The sequence below is a fragment of the Cherax quadricarinatus genome, chromosome 91 (assembly GCF_038502225.1).
Source record: "Cherax quadricarinatus isolate ZL_2023a chromosome 91, ASM3850222v1, whole genome shotgun sequence".
NCBI lineage: Eukaryota > Metazoa > Arthropoda > Malacostraca > Decapoda > Parastacidae > Cherax > Cherax quadricarinatus.
The window spans coordinates 3,507,523-3,521,575 of record NC_091382.1 but is presented as its reverse complement, the minus strand read 5'-3'; the positions used below and the strand labels follow the sequence as shown (position 1 = coordinate 3,521,575).

Sequence of the window (14,053 nt, the reverse complement as noted above, 5' to 3'; positions counted from 1 at the left end):
ACTCACTTACTTACTTACTGACTTACGTACATACTTTACTTACTTATGGACAACAATAGATAAATAAGTCTGACTTTTTTGGGTTATCCAGGTGGGTAATTTACACACAAGTTACCATGTATAATTTATGTAACAGTATTTATGTGTACTTAAATAACATATTTACTGAAATATGACTAATTTTATTGTTTTATAACAAGAATACATTACATAGTCTGCCTAAAATACAGAGTGTACTAGTGGCTTTATTTTGTGCCTAACAATGCTTTATTACAGGTAAACTACATTACTATGTACTACAGGAAGGAAATAGAACTATTTCTATTATTTCTATCATAAAATAAAGTTGTATTTTATTAAAATAGATGAATAATGTGGTAGTTGTGGTGTAAGCGACCTCGGAGCCTCGCTAACCAAAACAAGAGAAGCGCCGCTCAAATTTTCTCTCTTAATTCCTTAATTCTGTGAAAATTCTGGAGTTTTATCTGTCGGGGTAATATGAACCCACTAACGTAAGTTACCGGGAGTAACGAGTAACGTGACATAACTGTGTGTGAGTAATATAAGATGAGAGAGCGTCCATAGAATGATCCACCCGAGGGGGGTGTAAGGGGGGGTTCTGTGTTGGTTTGTCTATATTGCTATTTTTGGCTGGTTGTGGGTTGGGTTCTGGCTCTTGGTCCCGTCGGGGTGACCAGCTGTGGCTGGGTTCTCTCGCTGTTGGTTTGGTGCACCCCTAACATACCTGTTCTTGAAGCTGTGTGTGGAGTCTGCCACCCCCGCTGTCTCGTTTAAGCCTTATTTGGGATTTATTTGCCAGGATAAAGCTTTATTCTCGTGTGTCCAAGCTTGTGATAAGGTTAAAGCTGATACTGGTTGCTCAGGACTGTCAGTCATCATAGACACAAGGTCAAGCTGATTCTGGGTGCTCATGACTGTCAGTCATCATAGACACAAGGTCAAGCTGATTCTGGGTGCTCATGACTGTCAGTCATCATAGACACAAGGTCAAGCTGATTCTGGGTGCTCATGACTGTCAGTCATCATAGACACAAGGTCAAGCTGATTCTGGGTGCTCATGACTGTCAGTCATCATAGACATAAGGTCAGGCTGATTCTGGGTGCTCATGACTGTCAGTCATCATAGACACAAGGTCAAGCTGATTCTGGGTGCTCATGACTGTCAGTCATCATAGACATAAGGTCAGGCTGATTCTGGGTGCTCAAGACTGTCAGTCATCATAGACACAAGGTCAAGCTGATTCTGGGTGCTCATGACTGTCAGTCATCATAGACACAAAGTCAAGCTGATTCTGGGTGCTCATGACTGTCAGTCATCATAGACATAAGGTCAGGCTGATTCTGGGTGCTCATGACTGTCAGTCATCATAGACACAAGGTCAAGCTGATTCTGGGTGCTCAAAACTGTCAGTCATCATAGACACAAGGTCAAGCTGATTCTGGGTGCTCATGACTGTCAGTCATCATAGACATAAGGTCAGGCTGATTCTGGGTGCTCAAGACTGTCAGTCATCATAGACATAAGGTCAGGCTGATTCTGGGTGCTCATGACTGTCAGTCATCATAGACATAAGGTCAGGCTGATTCTGGGTGCTCATGACTGTCAGTCATCATAGACAAGGTCAAGCTGATTCTGGGTGCTCATGACTGTCAGTCATCATAGACACAAGGTCAGGCTGATTCTGGGTGCTCATGACTGTCAGTCATCATAGACACAAGGTCAGGCTGATTCTGGGTGCTCATGACTGTCAGTCATCATAGACACAAGGTCAAGCTGATTCTGGGTGCTCATGACTGTCAGTCATCATAGACACAAGGTCAAGCTGATTCTGGGTGCTCATGACTGTCATCTCTGTATAGTCCTTGTGGCTTAGCGCTTCTTTTTGATTATAATAATAATCATGACTGTCAGTCATCATAGACATAAGGTCAGGCTGATTCTGGGTGCTCAAGACTGTCAGTCTTCTTAGACACAAGGTTAGGCTGAATCTGGGTGCTCAGAACTGTCAGTCTTCATGGACACAAGGTCAGGCTGATTCTGGGTGCTCATGACTGTCAGTCATCATAGACACAAGGTCAAGCTGATTCTGGGTGCTCATGACTCAGTCATCATAGACATAAGGTCAGGCTGATTCTGGGTGCTCAGGACAGTGTCAGTCATCATAGACACAAGGTCAGGCTGATTCTGTGTGCTCAAGACTGTCAGTCATCATAGACACAAGGTCAGGCTGATTCTGTGTGCTCAAGACTGTCAGTCATCATAGACATAAGGTCAGGCTGATTCTGGGTGCTCAGGACAGTGTCAGTCATCATAGACACAAGGTCAGGTGACTGTGAGAGGTCAGGATAATGTCAGTCATCATTCTGTCGAAGTCAGACCTAAACGTTGTTGTAAGCTCCTCTCTCCTATGTGTGGGTTATTTGTGTATTATACTACTTAGTATTTCCCTGGACCCATTATGTACCTCTGATCAGGTGTAGATGTGTGGATGGTTCATTACCTTTGTAACTTGTTCAGCTATCAAAACTTTGCAGCCCAGTCCCTGGACCCATTATGTACCTCTGTAATCTTTTTTGACTACCAGTTTAGCGTGCGGCCAGCAGTAACAGCCTGGTTGATCAGACCCTGATCCACCATGAGGCCTAGTCTCAGACCAGGCCGTGGGGGCGTTGACCCCCGAAACCCTCTCCAGGTATACCGCCCACAGGATGGGTATGGGGTGCATAATAAACATATTGAACTAAAAACTACTAAGTATGGTGGTTCCTAATTGACTTATTTTTCATCCACACAAAGACATACATACTGTACAAGCAGAGCTAGACATTAATCTAAATTGCATTTCATCATTTTCATGAAATCTGCTAAGAATCTAAAGTATGATGAGTTAGACACTTATGCAACACTCGGGCATCTTCATTGTGGAAAAGTTTTGCCAACTAGCGGCTTCCTCAGTCCAGTACAGAGAAGAATGGTTGAAGATCAGCTACAGGCTGAGGGACTGGTTACCTTATACTCCTGATCTTCAACCATTTTTCTCTGTATCGGACTGACGAAGCTACTGGTAATCAAAATATTTCCACAGTAAAGATACCCAAGTGTGTAATTCATCATTCTGTCGGTTTTTTGAACAGTTTGTCTGCAACCTAAAGTACGTATATACATACAGAGACTTTCATGGCACTAATAATGTACATTATATTCTGTAATTGATGAGAATGGTGTGTTGTTTCATGTTCTTATACAGCACTAGCAAATACTGCACCTAGTCAGACCTCTTTAACTATTTATTGAAACATTGCTTATCTTGGATTATCTAATCTGTACAGATTTGTTTATAATAAAGAAATATATTCTACCAAATTACAGAGCTTAGTTTCTAATCATTCACTACACTGTATTGTATTTTGTGAGATGTACAAGTATTGTATGCTTGGTGAAAGTTATAATTCTTCTACTGCTACTATAACCAGAGCTTTGACAAGTTGGGTAAGGTTGAAGGATAGGTAAGGATGGTATATGGAGGAAAGGTGGGTGGGGGTGAGGAGTTTGTCAGGAAACACTTGGCCTGTTTCCTGACCAACCTTACCTAACCTGAAATATTAATGTTATAATTCTTTTATCACAGAATTTTTTTTTTTTTTTTGAAGATAAGGAATACATTTAAGAATTTAGAATATGATTCCTCCTGTAGAAAGTGAAATAAAGATTTTTATTAACAGCACAGCATATCAGTATGATATACTTTTCTGTATTAATGTTTAAGTTTACCAAGTACGTACTGTATATTGATATACAGCAGTACGGATACTACACAAAATTTTCTGAAGATTTTTGTCTTTGTTTTTTCAGAAATGTGAAGAACATCCAAAAGCTGAATCAAAGAGAACTGGATCTTGGAGTTACCCTTAAAAACTCATGGCATCAGCAGTACCGTGACAGCGCTTGGGTCTTCCTCGGTGGTCTGAACTATGAACTCACTGAGGGCGACATAATCTGTGTTTTTTCTCAGTATGGAGAGGTATGAGAGAATTATAAATAATGCACAGGAATATCACCTAACATAAGAACATAAGAATGGAAGAACATGCAGTAGGCCTACTGACCCAAACTAAGCAGGTCCTTCTCTAAACCAACCATTCCCACCCACCCACTTGTCCAAACTTTTCTCAAATCTTCCCAAGAATTAGTTACAATACCTCAGATGCTGGTTTAGAAAAACATGTAAGCAAACACTAGGACATATTTATTACAAAATGTTTTGGTCCTGGGACCTTGATCACTAAGTTCCAAGGAACTGAGTCTATTCTCTCCTTCTTCACTTCAGGTTTGATTACCTTATATTTCTCAGACTTTGTAAGATCCTCACAGCTTTAGGGCAACCCTGGGATAAAATAATTCTGATTAATATTTTGATGTACCTATTTTACACTTACAGTACCTTGCTGGATGATGGGTAGATTTGGGACTAGGCCCTAAAGTATCTTACATTTACAGTATATTATCTGGTATCTCTCTTTGTTCAATAGAGTTCAGTGCAATATACAGTGGTCCCCCGGTATACGATATTAATCCATTCTTGAGAGCTCATCGTATGCCAAAATTATCGAAAGGCGAATTAATTTTCCCCATAAGAAATAATGGAAATCAAATTAATCTGTGCAAGACACCCAAAAGTATAAAAAAAAAATTTTGCTGCATGAAATATTAAGTTTAATGCACACAAACTGAAGAAGACATGCACAGTTTGTAGTACTCTACTAACAATAGAATACATGACACTTACCTTTAATGAAGATCTGGTGATGATTGATGAGATGGGAGGAGGGGAGAGTGTCGAACTTATTGTTTAGAAGTGGAATCCCCTTCCATTACGACTTGAGGTAGCAAGTCCTATTCCGGAGTTACTTCCCTTCTTCTTTTAATGCCACTAGGACCAGCTTGAGAGTCACTGGACTTCTGTCGCACAACATATCTGTCCATAGAGGCCTGTACCTCTCGTTCCTTTATGACTTTTCTAAAGTGGTTCACAACATTGTCATTGTAATAGTCACCAGCACGGCTTGCAATAGCTGTGTGAGGGTGATTGTCATCCATAAAGATTTTCACCTATGTCCACATTGTACACATTTCTTTAATCTGTGAAGTAGGCAACTTCTTCAATTTCTCTATTCCCTCCTCTGAAGCAGTTTCCTTAGGTCTGGCCTCTTGCTGTTGAAGGTGATCTAGCAGCTCATCAGTGGTTAGTTCGTCATTGTCCTCCTCCACCAACTCTTCCACATCCTCCCCACTAACCTCCAACCCCAAGGACTTCCCCAGTGCCACAATGGTTTCCTCAACTGGCATATGATTCCCAGGGTTAGCCTCAAACCCTTCAAAATCCCTTTTGTCTACACATTCTGGCCACAGTTTTTTCCAAGCAGAGTTCAAGGTCCTCTTAGTCACTCCCTCCCAAGCCTTACCTATAAGGTTTACAAAATTGAGGATATTAAAGTGATCCTTCCAAAACTCTTTTAGAGTCAATTGAGTGTCTGTGGTCACTTCAAAGCACTTTTGAAACATAGCTTTTGTGTACAGTTTCTTGAAGTTGGAAATGACCTGCTGGTCCATGGGCTGCAGGAGAGGAGTGGTATTAGGAGGCAAAAACTTGACCTTAATAAAGCTCATGTCCCCAGAAAGCCGCTCTGCCAAGTCTGTAGGATGACCAGGGGCATTGTCTAATACCAGGAGGCACTGAAGGCCTAATTTCTTTTCAATTAGGTAATTTTTCACATTGGGGGCAAATGCATGGTGTAACCAGCCATAGAAAAAGTCCCTAGTGACCCATGCCTTACTGTTTGCCCTCCACAGCACACACAAATTAGCCTTGAGGACATTCTTTTGTCTGAACGCTCTGGGAGTTTCTGAGTGATACATCAATAAAGGCTTCATTATGCAATCACCACTAGCATTTGCACACATCAGAAGAGTAAGCCTGTCTTTCATAGGCTTATGTCCTGGGAGTGCCTTTTCCTCCTGAGTAATGTAGGTCCTGCTTGGCAATTTCTTCCAAAACAGGCCTGTTTCGTCACAATTAAACACTTGTTCAGGTTTCAATTCTTCACTGTCTATGTAATCCTTGAATTCCTTCACACATTTTTCAGCTGCTTTTTGGTCCGAACTGGCAGCTTCACCATGCCTAATCACTATGTATGCCACTACGATTCTTAAATCCTTCAAACCAACCCTTGCTGGCCTTAAATTCACTCACATCTCTACTAGTTGCAGGCACTTTTTCAATTAAATCCTCATGCAACTTCCTAGCCTTTTCACAAATGATAGCTTGAGAGATGCTATCTCCTGCTATCTGTTTTTCATTTATCCACACCAATAACAGTCTCTCAACATTTTCTAACACTTGCGGTCTCTGTTTCGAAAACAAAGTTGCACCTCTTGCAACAGCAGCTTCCTTGATTGCCGTTTTCCTGGCCACTATAGTAGCGATGGTTGATTGGGGTTTTGTATACAACCTGTCTAACTCCGACACACGCACTCCACTTTCGTACTTTGCAATTATCTCTTTCTTCATTTCAATAGCCATTAGCACCCTTTTTCTCGAAGGGTTGGCACTAGAAGCCTTCTTGGGGCCCATGGTGACTTATTTTGCAGAAAAAAGCACCAGAAACACTGTGATAATATGGAATGTACCGAATGTATGCTTAGATGCAAGCACACTGGCTGGCTTGTAAACACTGGCATGCACGGGGCAGTTCAGGCCACATATGGACGCGTCTCGGACGAATCGCGTGTGGTGGGTTTTTTAATGAGTGGCTAGGCAAAACTTTTGTGTTAAAATGTATTGAATACCGGATTTATCAGATACTGATGCCATTGAATACCGGGGGTCCACTGTACTTAGCCAGACTTGCATTCTGGAGGTGAGAAGTACAGTGCCTTCCTTGAAGGATCATGAGGATGTTGAGGTTTAGAGCCGTTTGTGCAGAGCTGTATGACCCTTGTGGGTTTAATGCTTAGTCTTGATTATAATAATAATAATGTAAATGAATGGTTCAGAGAACCGACAAGTTGAAAAATAAGACACATGCAACATTTGGGCTTCATCAGTCCATACAAAGGAGAATGGTATTCTTTTCAAGATTGATGGACTGATCACATCGACTCAAGGCTGAGGGATTGATTACCTCAAACTCCTTCTGTTTTTCTCCTTTATATGGACTGATGAAGCCACTGTGTGGCAAAATGTTTTCTTATTAAAGATACCCAAATGTTGCACATGTGTCTAATTTATCAATAATAATAATAATTAGAGCCATTTGTGATGTCTGTGCAGTGTGCACTTTTTGCAAGACAGCAATGACTGAGTGATGGTGAATGTGTTTCCTTTGGTGGAAAATTGCTGATGTAGTAAGAGCAATTCCTAGTTATAGATTGTAATGTGTGAAATAATTTTTCACGTTTTTTTAAATACTTTTCTTTTACAGATTGTCAACATTAACTTAGTGCGAGACAAGAAGACAGGAAAGAGTAAAGGCTTTGCCTTTTTATGTTATGAAGATCAACGCTCCACCATTCTTGCTGTGGATAACCTAAATGGCATTAAAGTAAGTATCACCCATTGGCAGTAAAAAGTAGTAGGTTTAGAGACCCCTTAAGGGAGATGCAGAAGCCTGGTAAATATTTTGTACTGGCAGGGTTACTATCTTTCTGTCTCAGTTACCTAGACAGTAACCATCCTGGGAAATACTAGTCTTTTCATATAAGTGAACCAGAATCCTATTAGGATTGGGATTAGTCTGCCTGAAATGCCTCGGCATGATAGTGGCTTTCTTTGTACCTAACACGTCAAAAATGTAATTACGCATTGTAACCTTTGTGAAGAAATAAATCTTTGTCTTGTCTATTAAATATTTTGTGCTGGTGGGATTGATTGCCTTTTCTTGATCTCCTGACACCTAAGCAAACTTCTGCTTATATTCTGTACAGTACTGTATATGCCTTTCCCTTCAGGGAAGAGGGTGCCTAGATGTTTGTGAAAAATTTCAATCTCTCGTCTGTAGGATGCTACAACAGTTATGAACCCCATCATTTCTACTCATATGCTTCCTTGACTCCACCTCTTATCCTATGCCATCTGTTTTACTCCTACATGTTTGACAGTGAAATGATGTATGGTTTGATCCCTGGAAAAGTTGGGCATCTTTCCTTACACCTGTTGCCCATGTTCACCTAACAGTAAGTAGGTATCTGGGTGTTAGTCGAATGTTGTGGGTTGCACTTCAGAGAGCATTAGTTGACCCTTGATTAAGCTTGACTTGGAAATGAAGTGAGATAGGATAACTGCTCTTAGCTTGTAAATGAGCTGAGGAAGGATATCAGCTCTTAGCTTGTAAATGAGCTGAGGAAGGATAACAGCTCTTAGCTTGTAAATGAGCTGAGGTAGGATAACAGCTCTTAGCTTGCAAATGAGCTGAGGTACGATAAAGCTCTAATTCTGTAAGCTCAGCTGTATCAAAACAATGGTGCCACAAAATAATCTTAGACTATCTCTTGCATTTCCTTAATGCGTTGACCCGGTTAATTTATAATGCAAGTGCTCATATATCAGTAACTCCTTCAATATCAGTTTTTCAATTACCTCTTATTTGTAATAGCTGGCAAATCGTACCATCAGAGTGGATCACGTTGAAGAGTACAAAGTGCCCAAAATGACGGAGGATATGATGCCAGAACAGCAAAAATTGGCCATGGAGGGTTGTGCTCCACAAGCTGCCCCATTGACACCAGAAAATCATGATGGGGATTTACCAGTGAAGGAAGGTAAATAATCATTTATTCAGTGTATGAAAACACACAAGTTAATGACCATTGTCACATAATAACCGAGGTTTTTAGGTAGTGCTAGATGTTGAAAGACAGATGGGAAATCAGACACACAAACACAGTAGGCTTTCTGTTTAATGACATTTTTGCCCGTTATTGAACTTTCTCAAGTACCATCCTAGACTAAGTTCTTAAGTTACACTTGCCTTCCATTTTGAATGCATCATCACAAAAAAGTGAAGATTTACTCTATTTATCAGATAGTAAAATATAACCAGAAAGGATTTATCATGGTTTATGGTGTCCCATCAATTAAATCAGGCCTAATATAAACCCATAAAATAGACTGTGAGGTGGTGTTTACATACAGTACATAAAATTTACGAAGCCTTCCTCCATAAGCCATATGTGTTGTAAGAGACAACTAAAATGCCTTGAGCAAGGGGCTAGTAACCTCTTCTCATGTATAAATTACTAAACATAAAAAGAAAAACTTGTTTTTCTTATTATGGTATATTAATTATTTGCTACACACAAAAAAATTTGTGTAGTAACTAATTAATAAACCTTCCATGTTTTGAATGAGTTACTTTCTCTTTTCAGAAAAATCTATTAAAAAAGAAAAAGTAGAGAAAGTAAAAGTCAAGAAAGAAAAGAAAAAGAAGAAAAAGAAAAGGAAAATCTCCTCCTCTTCAGGCAGTGTTTCTTCATCTGATGATTCTGACGATAACGAGGAGAAGAGGAAGAAAAAGAAGAAAAAGAAGAAGAAGAAGAAGAAAAGGAAGAAGGTAAGAGAGGTATCAGATTCCCAGAGCAGCAGTGAAGATTCCAACCGGGAGGAAGAAGAACGGAAGGCAAAGAGAAGCAAGGAGAAGTCAGATGATGGAGTGGCGATCAAGGAAGAAAAGCAAGATCCAGGCTATGATAAATATGAGCACGGAATTCAGGAAGAGGAGTATAGGTTTAAGAGTAGAGAAGCAGATAAAGGACCAGAGAGATATAGAGAGTTTCAGAGAGAGAGGGGACAAGAGAGATATCGAGAACAAGACAGACACAGAGAGACGGAGCGATACAGAGAGCACGAAAGATATCGGGATAACTTCATGAGGGACAGTAGAGAGAGAGAGAGAAAACACGATAGGTACAAAGATAACGTCAAGAGGGATGATAGTTATGGATCGAGTTACCGGGACGACCGCGACAGGATACGAGAACACAGTCACTGGGCCGGTGGATCGGATGGGCGGTACCGAGGCCGTGGTAGAGGACGGTACTTCGATGGGGACAGAGGGCGTGGGAGATTTTATAATGCTAACTTCAATAGGCGAGGGAACTTTGGCCGAGGCAGGGGCGGGTTTAGATTTAGAGGAAGAAGGTAGAAAAAATGATTTGTGTTCATGCAGTGCATAAATAAATAATCAAGGAAAAATATATACGTATATATAAAAAATAATATGCATTTAAATAACCCACATTCAGCAGTACAGACTAAAGACCCTGCTCAGGCTATACTAAACTAGCTGGGAGGGAGCCCTAAGAAAACACTACAAACACACAAGAAAACACTACAAAACACTGCAAAAAATTACAAAACACAAGGAAACATTAAATTAACATTAAAAACACTTCATAAACCCTACAAAAATGCTGCGGACATGTCAGGTACATACAAAAGAAAAAACTATAGCAAGCCTACTGACCCACACCAAGCAAGTCCTCACTCATATTTGTCCAGTCTATTTTTTAAAGCTACCCAAACTGTTAGCCACACTGACTATGCTAAACAAGTATTTTTCCACATTTTTTTATATCCAAGTAAATTAATCATGAGGGATAGACGATCTAACATTTGTGGTGGCCATGGACTTACTTATTTGTTGATCAGTCATCTTCCTTAGTAGTTGTCAGAGTTAAGACAAAACATATTCATTAAAGGCTCTGTATTCTTTTTCATATCATTGAATTCAAGAACATTGTTAATTGCTGATTCTTTAATTTCCCTCTGCTGTATGTTGCTGCATCTCATCACTATTTTAGTATTATTGAAATTAGTGTTGATTCTTGTATTTATTTATTGAAGTACAGCAGTATTATTGTTTGCTTTGTAAGGAGTGTTGATGTCCAAAGTCATTTGTTCCCCAATGTAACACTTTCCAGTCATTTTATGCAATTTTGTTAATGCCAGCATTCATCTGGGTTCACATCATTATGAGAGAAAAATTTATTTGCAGTTTTAAATCCATGTAGGTAAGGAGGAATTTTTTGTTATCTTTAGCTGCCAAAGCTGTATGACCAGTGTGAGTTTAGCACTTTGTTTTGATTATAATAACAATTTAGCTGCCAAAGAGCTACCAACCTCTGGCCAAGATTTATAGTGAACCCTTGGCACTCAAACTTAATTGGTTCCAGAAGGCTGTTTGTGTGTCGATATGTTCGAGTACAGAACAAATTTTTCCCAACCAATTTTCTTTTTGGTTGGCTGTTATCACTAACCCTCTTAGGCCCCATAGTCACTTGTTTATACCAATAATATAAAAATAACACCAAAAAATGTAAAGAAACATGAAATAGTTTACAGCGAAGTTCTTGCAGGTCGTGTTTGTTTGGTCCAGTGCCGAGCAAACGGTCGACTGCCAAGCAATTTGTTTACTGGACAAAGCATTCAAATGCTGAATTGTTAGAGTATGGAGCTGTTCGAGTACCGAGGTTCCACTGTATATGCCTGTCAGCATTGGCTGACCTGCATGGTCAAACTGCTCTGTAAATGTCACAAAATTCCATTTGTCCATTGTGAAAGTATTAGTACATTAAGGAAACAAATGATTTTCAAGGTTGACTTTATCACCATAGTTTCTCTGAATGCCTGTATGCACAGGAATCACTAATAATAATGCTGTAATGCTGTATTTCAGTACATAAATACAGAGAATCATTAAGTTAATTTTGGTGATACCCCAACATACAGTAGAGGAATATTGAGAGCGATGATAATTAACATAGTTGATTTTAAGAATGTTGACCCTCTATTGAATATGTTTGTATATTTAAGGGATGCCTCACAGCTAGTTTAGTATCACCTAAGGAGGATTTCTAGTTAGGTCAGAAAAGTTTCCATTATTTTTATACTGTTGATTGTGGGTTATTCAGATGTATTACCCATACGATCAGTGTATGGTTCACTATACGTATATGTATATGTGTGTGTCTGCGTGTGCGTGTGTGTATACAGTATATACATGCAATAAAGTGTGAAATCCAAGAGTGTACTTCAGCTAGAATGAGCAGAGTTGATCATGTACTTTCACAGATGGCATAGGGGAGTTTTGGAAATGTTTGTCTTTTTGGCTCATTCCTACAAGAATACAAATCATAATTATAATCCATACACCTCCCTGTAATATTGAAGATTGCAGAACTGGCCTGGAGTTTTAGAACTCGCTTGCTGTGGGTTGACTCCCCACCTGTTCTGTGGTTTGATCGCAGAACTAATTATAAAATTGCACAACAAAATGTACGGATGTTAAAACAAGCAAATTTGTATGTTGACAGACTACATGATGAAGGAAGTTTGGCAGCACGCCTCTTACTTGATATTTATGTTGCTACATTTATCACTTCTAGGCCTTCCAAAAATGTTTAGCAGTGCAGTATTAATTATAAACATCCACATATGCTGTATGACCCTTGTGGGTTTAGCACATCCCCAGGAGTGTAGTAATATAAATGTGTACATTAAAAAAAGGAATAGATTTTTTTTTAATTTATGTTTACCCTCCTTCCCTCAGATGAGGAGATACATCACCTATTTTCCCCCTTTTTTTTCGTTCCTGTAATGCCAAATTTTATTTTTGTATAGCTCCTCATTTGATAATAAATCCCTATGAAACTTTCTTCTCTGCATTAACAATTGGAGTCATCAGCAGCTAAGAATTGTAAAGCTTTGTGTGTGTATTAAATGGTTCTAGACATGCTGCATAGTCCAATGATGTGGAGTGAACAGTATCAAGGTGAATAAGACATGTGCCATATTTAGGTACAGTACAGTATTTTTTGCCAAGATGTTTCACCTGCACAGCAGACTTCTTCAGTCAGATAGTCTTGGCAGAATGTGCCTGAGTGTTGCACATGACTTGTTCACCCACTTTGCCGGTATTGTATAGCATTAATTTAATAGTACAGTATCAGGGTGTAATGCACACTTGTAAATAAAACATGAATTTGTGTGCAGTTCATGTTAAGCACTAAGCCTGAGTGGGTAGTTCATGGAAAGGAGTTGTGGAGGCTTGGTCCATTTCCCAGGAGAGACTTCCTAATTGGACTCTCAGTGTGGGAAAGAAAATATTAGACTGCCAAGTAATACTGCATTGTGCTTGTCACAAAAGAAAATAAATTATGAGGAGGGGGAGGATTTGCCCCGTGTTTTCTTTCACAGTAGTACTTTGGAAAAATAGACACAAATGCAGTGTATAATGCGATCCTTTATTGACTATGGCTTACCCACAGTCAGTAAGGGATCGCATTATACTGCATTTGTGTCTTTTTTTCCATCGTGTCAGTATTTTATACCATTTATCTCCACAATTAATACATTAATGGAAGGAGACCTGCCAGGGTACCTCCTATTGTACTCATTTGCAGATGTTCCCTCTTTATTGCTCTGGTGAAATTCATGTAATTCTATCTAACCATAAATGCTCTTTGTACAGTACTTCACTCCTTGTCATAAGTATAGTCCAATTCTTCACACACACCTCAATTGCTCCATGTTTTTTGTTTGCAATAGATATAACATGTTACCTGTAAATTATAAACATCAACTTTAGTGTCCATTGTCAACAAGCGCATCCCCTTTGTATACTCTTGTAAGCAGGCTTTGTAAGTACAACATAGAACAGTGTTTTGTGCATTATTATTATTATATATCCTGATAATCCTGTGCATCTTTTTCTCCTCCTTCAAGGGGGTCTTGATGCTGGTAAAAGTCTCTTGATCAAAGAATCAGAGCTACTGTCTGTCTCTCCCAGATCAAACCTTATTACTTTCTATTCTCTCTGCACTATATGACCCATGTGTGTTTAGCCTCCCCATGAATATAATTTATTTTCAATATACCAGCTGTCTCCCACCATGGCTGGATGACTCGAAGAAAGAAGAAAACTAGTACAAAGTTTATCTTCTTACATTTAGTAATTTATACAGGAGAAGGGGTTA

General features: G+C 39.4%; 1 protein-coding gene across 1 annotated transcript; it reads left to right on the top strand.

Annotated features, from left to right (window-relative positions):
• Nucleotides 1–386: 386 nt before the first annotated feature.
• On the top strand, nt 387–13,739 carry LOC128704898 (RNA-binding motif protein, X-linked 2). Its single transcript, XM_053800117.2, has 5 exons — nt 387–512; nt 3,875–4,043; nt 7,504–7,623; nt 8,674–8,839; nt 9,446–13,739. Exons 1-5 carry the CDS (start codon nt 499–501, stop codon nt 10,219–10,221), a joined length of 1,245 nt encoding a protein of 414 aa, XP_053656092.1. The 5' UTR covers nt 387–498; the 3' UTR covers nt 10,222–13,739.
• The last annotated feature ends 314 nt before the right edge of the window (nt 13,740–14,053 follow it).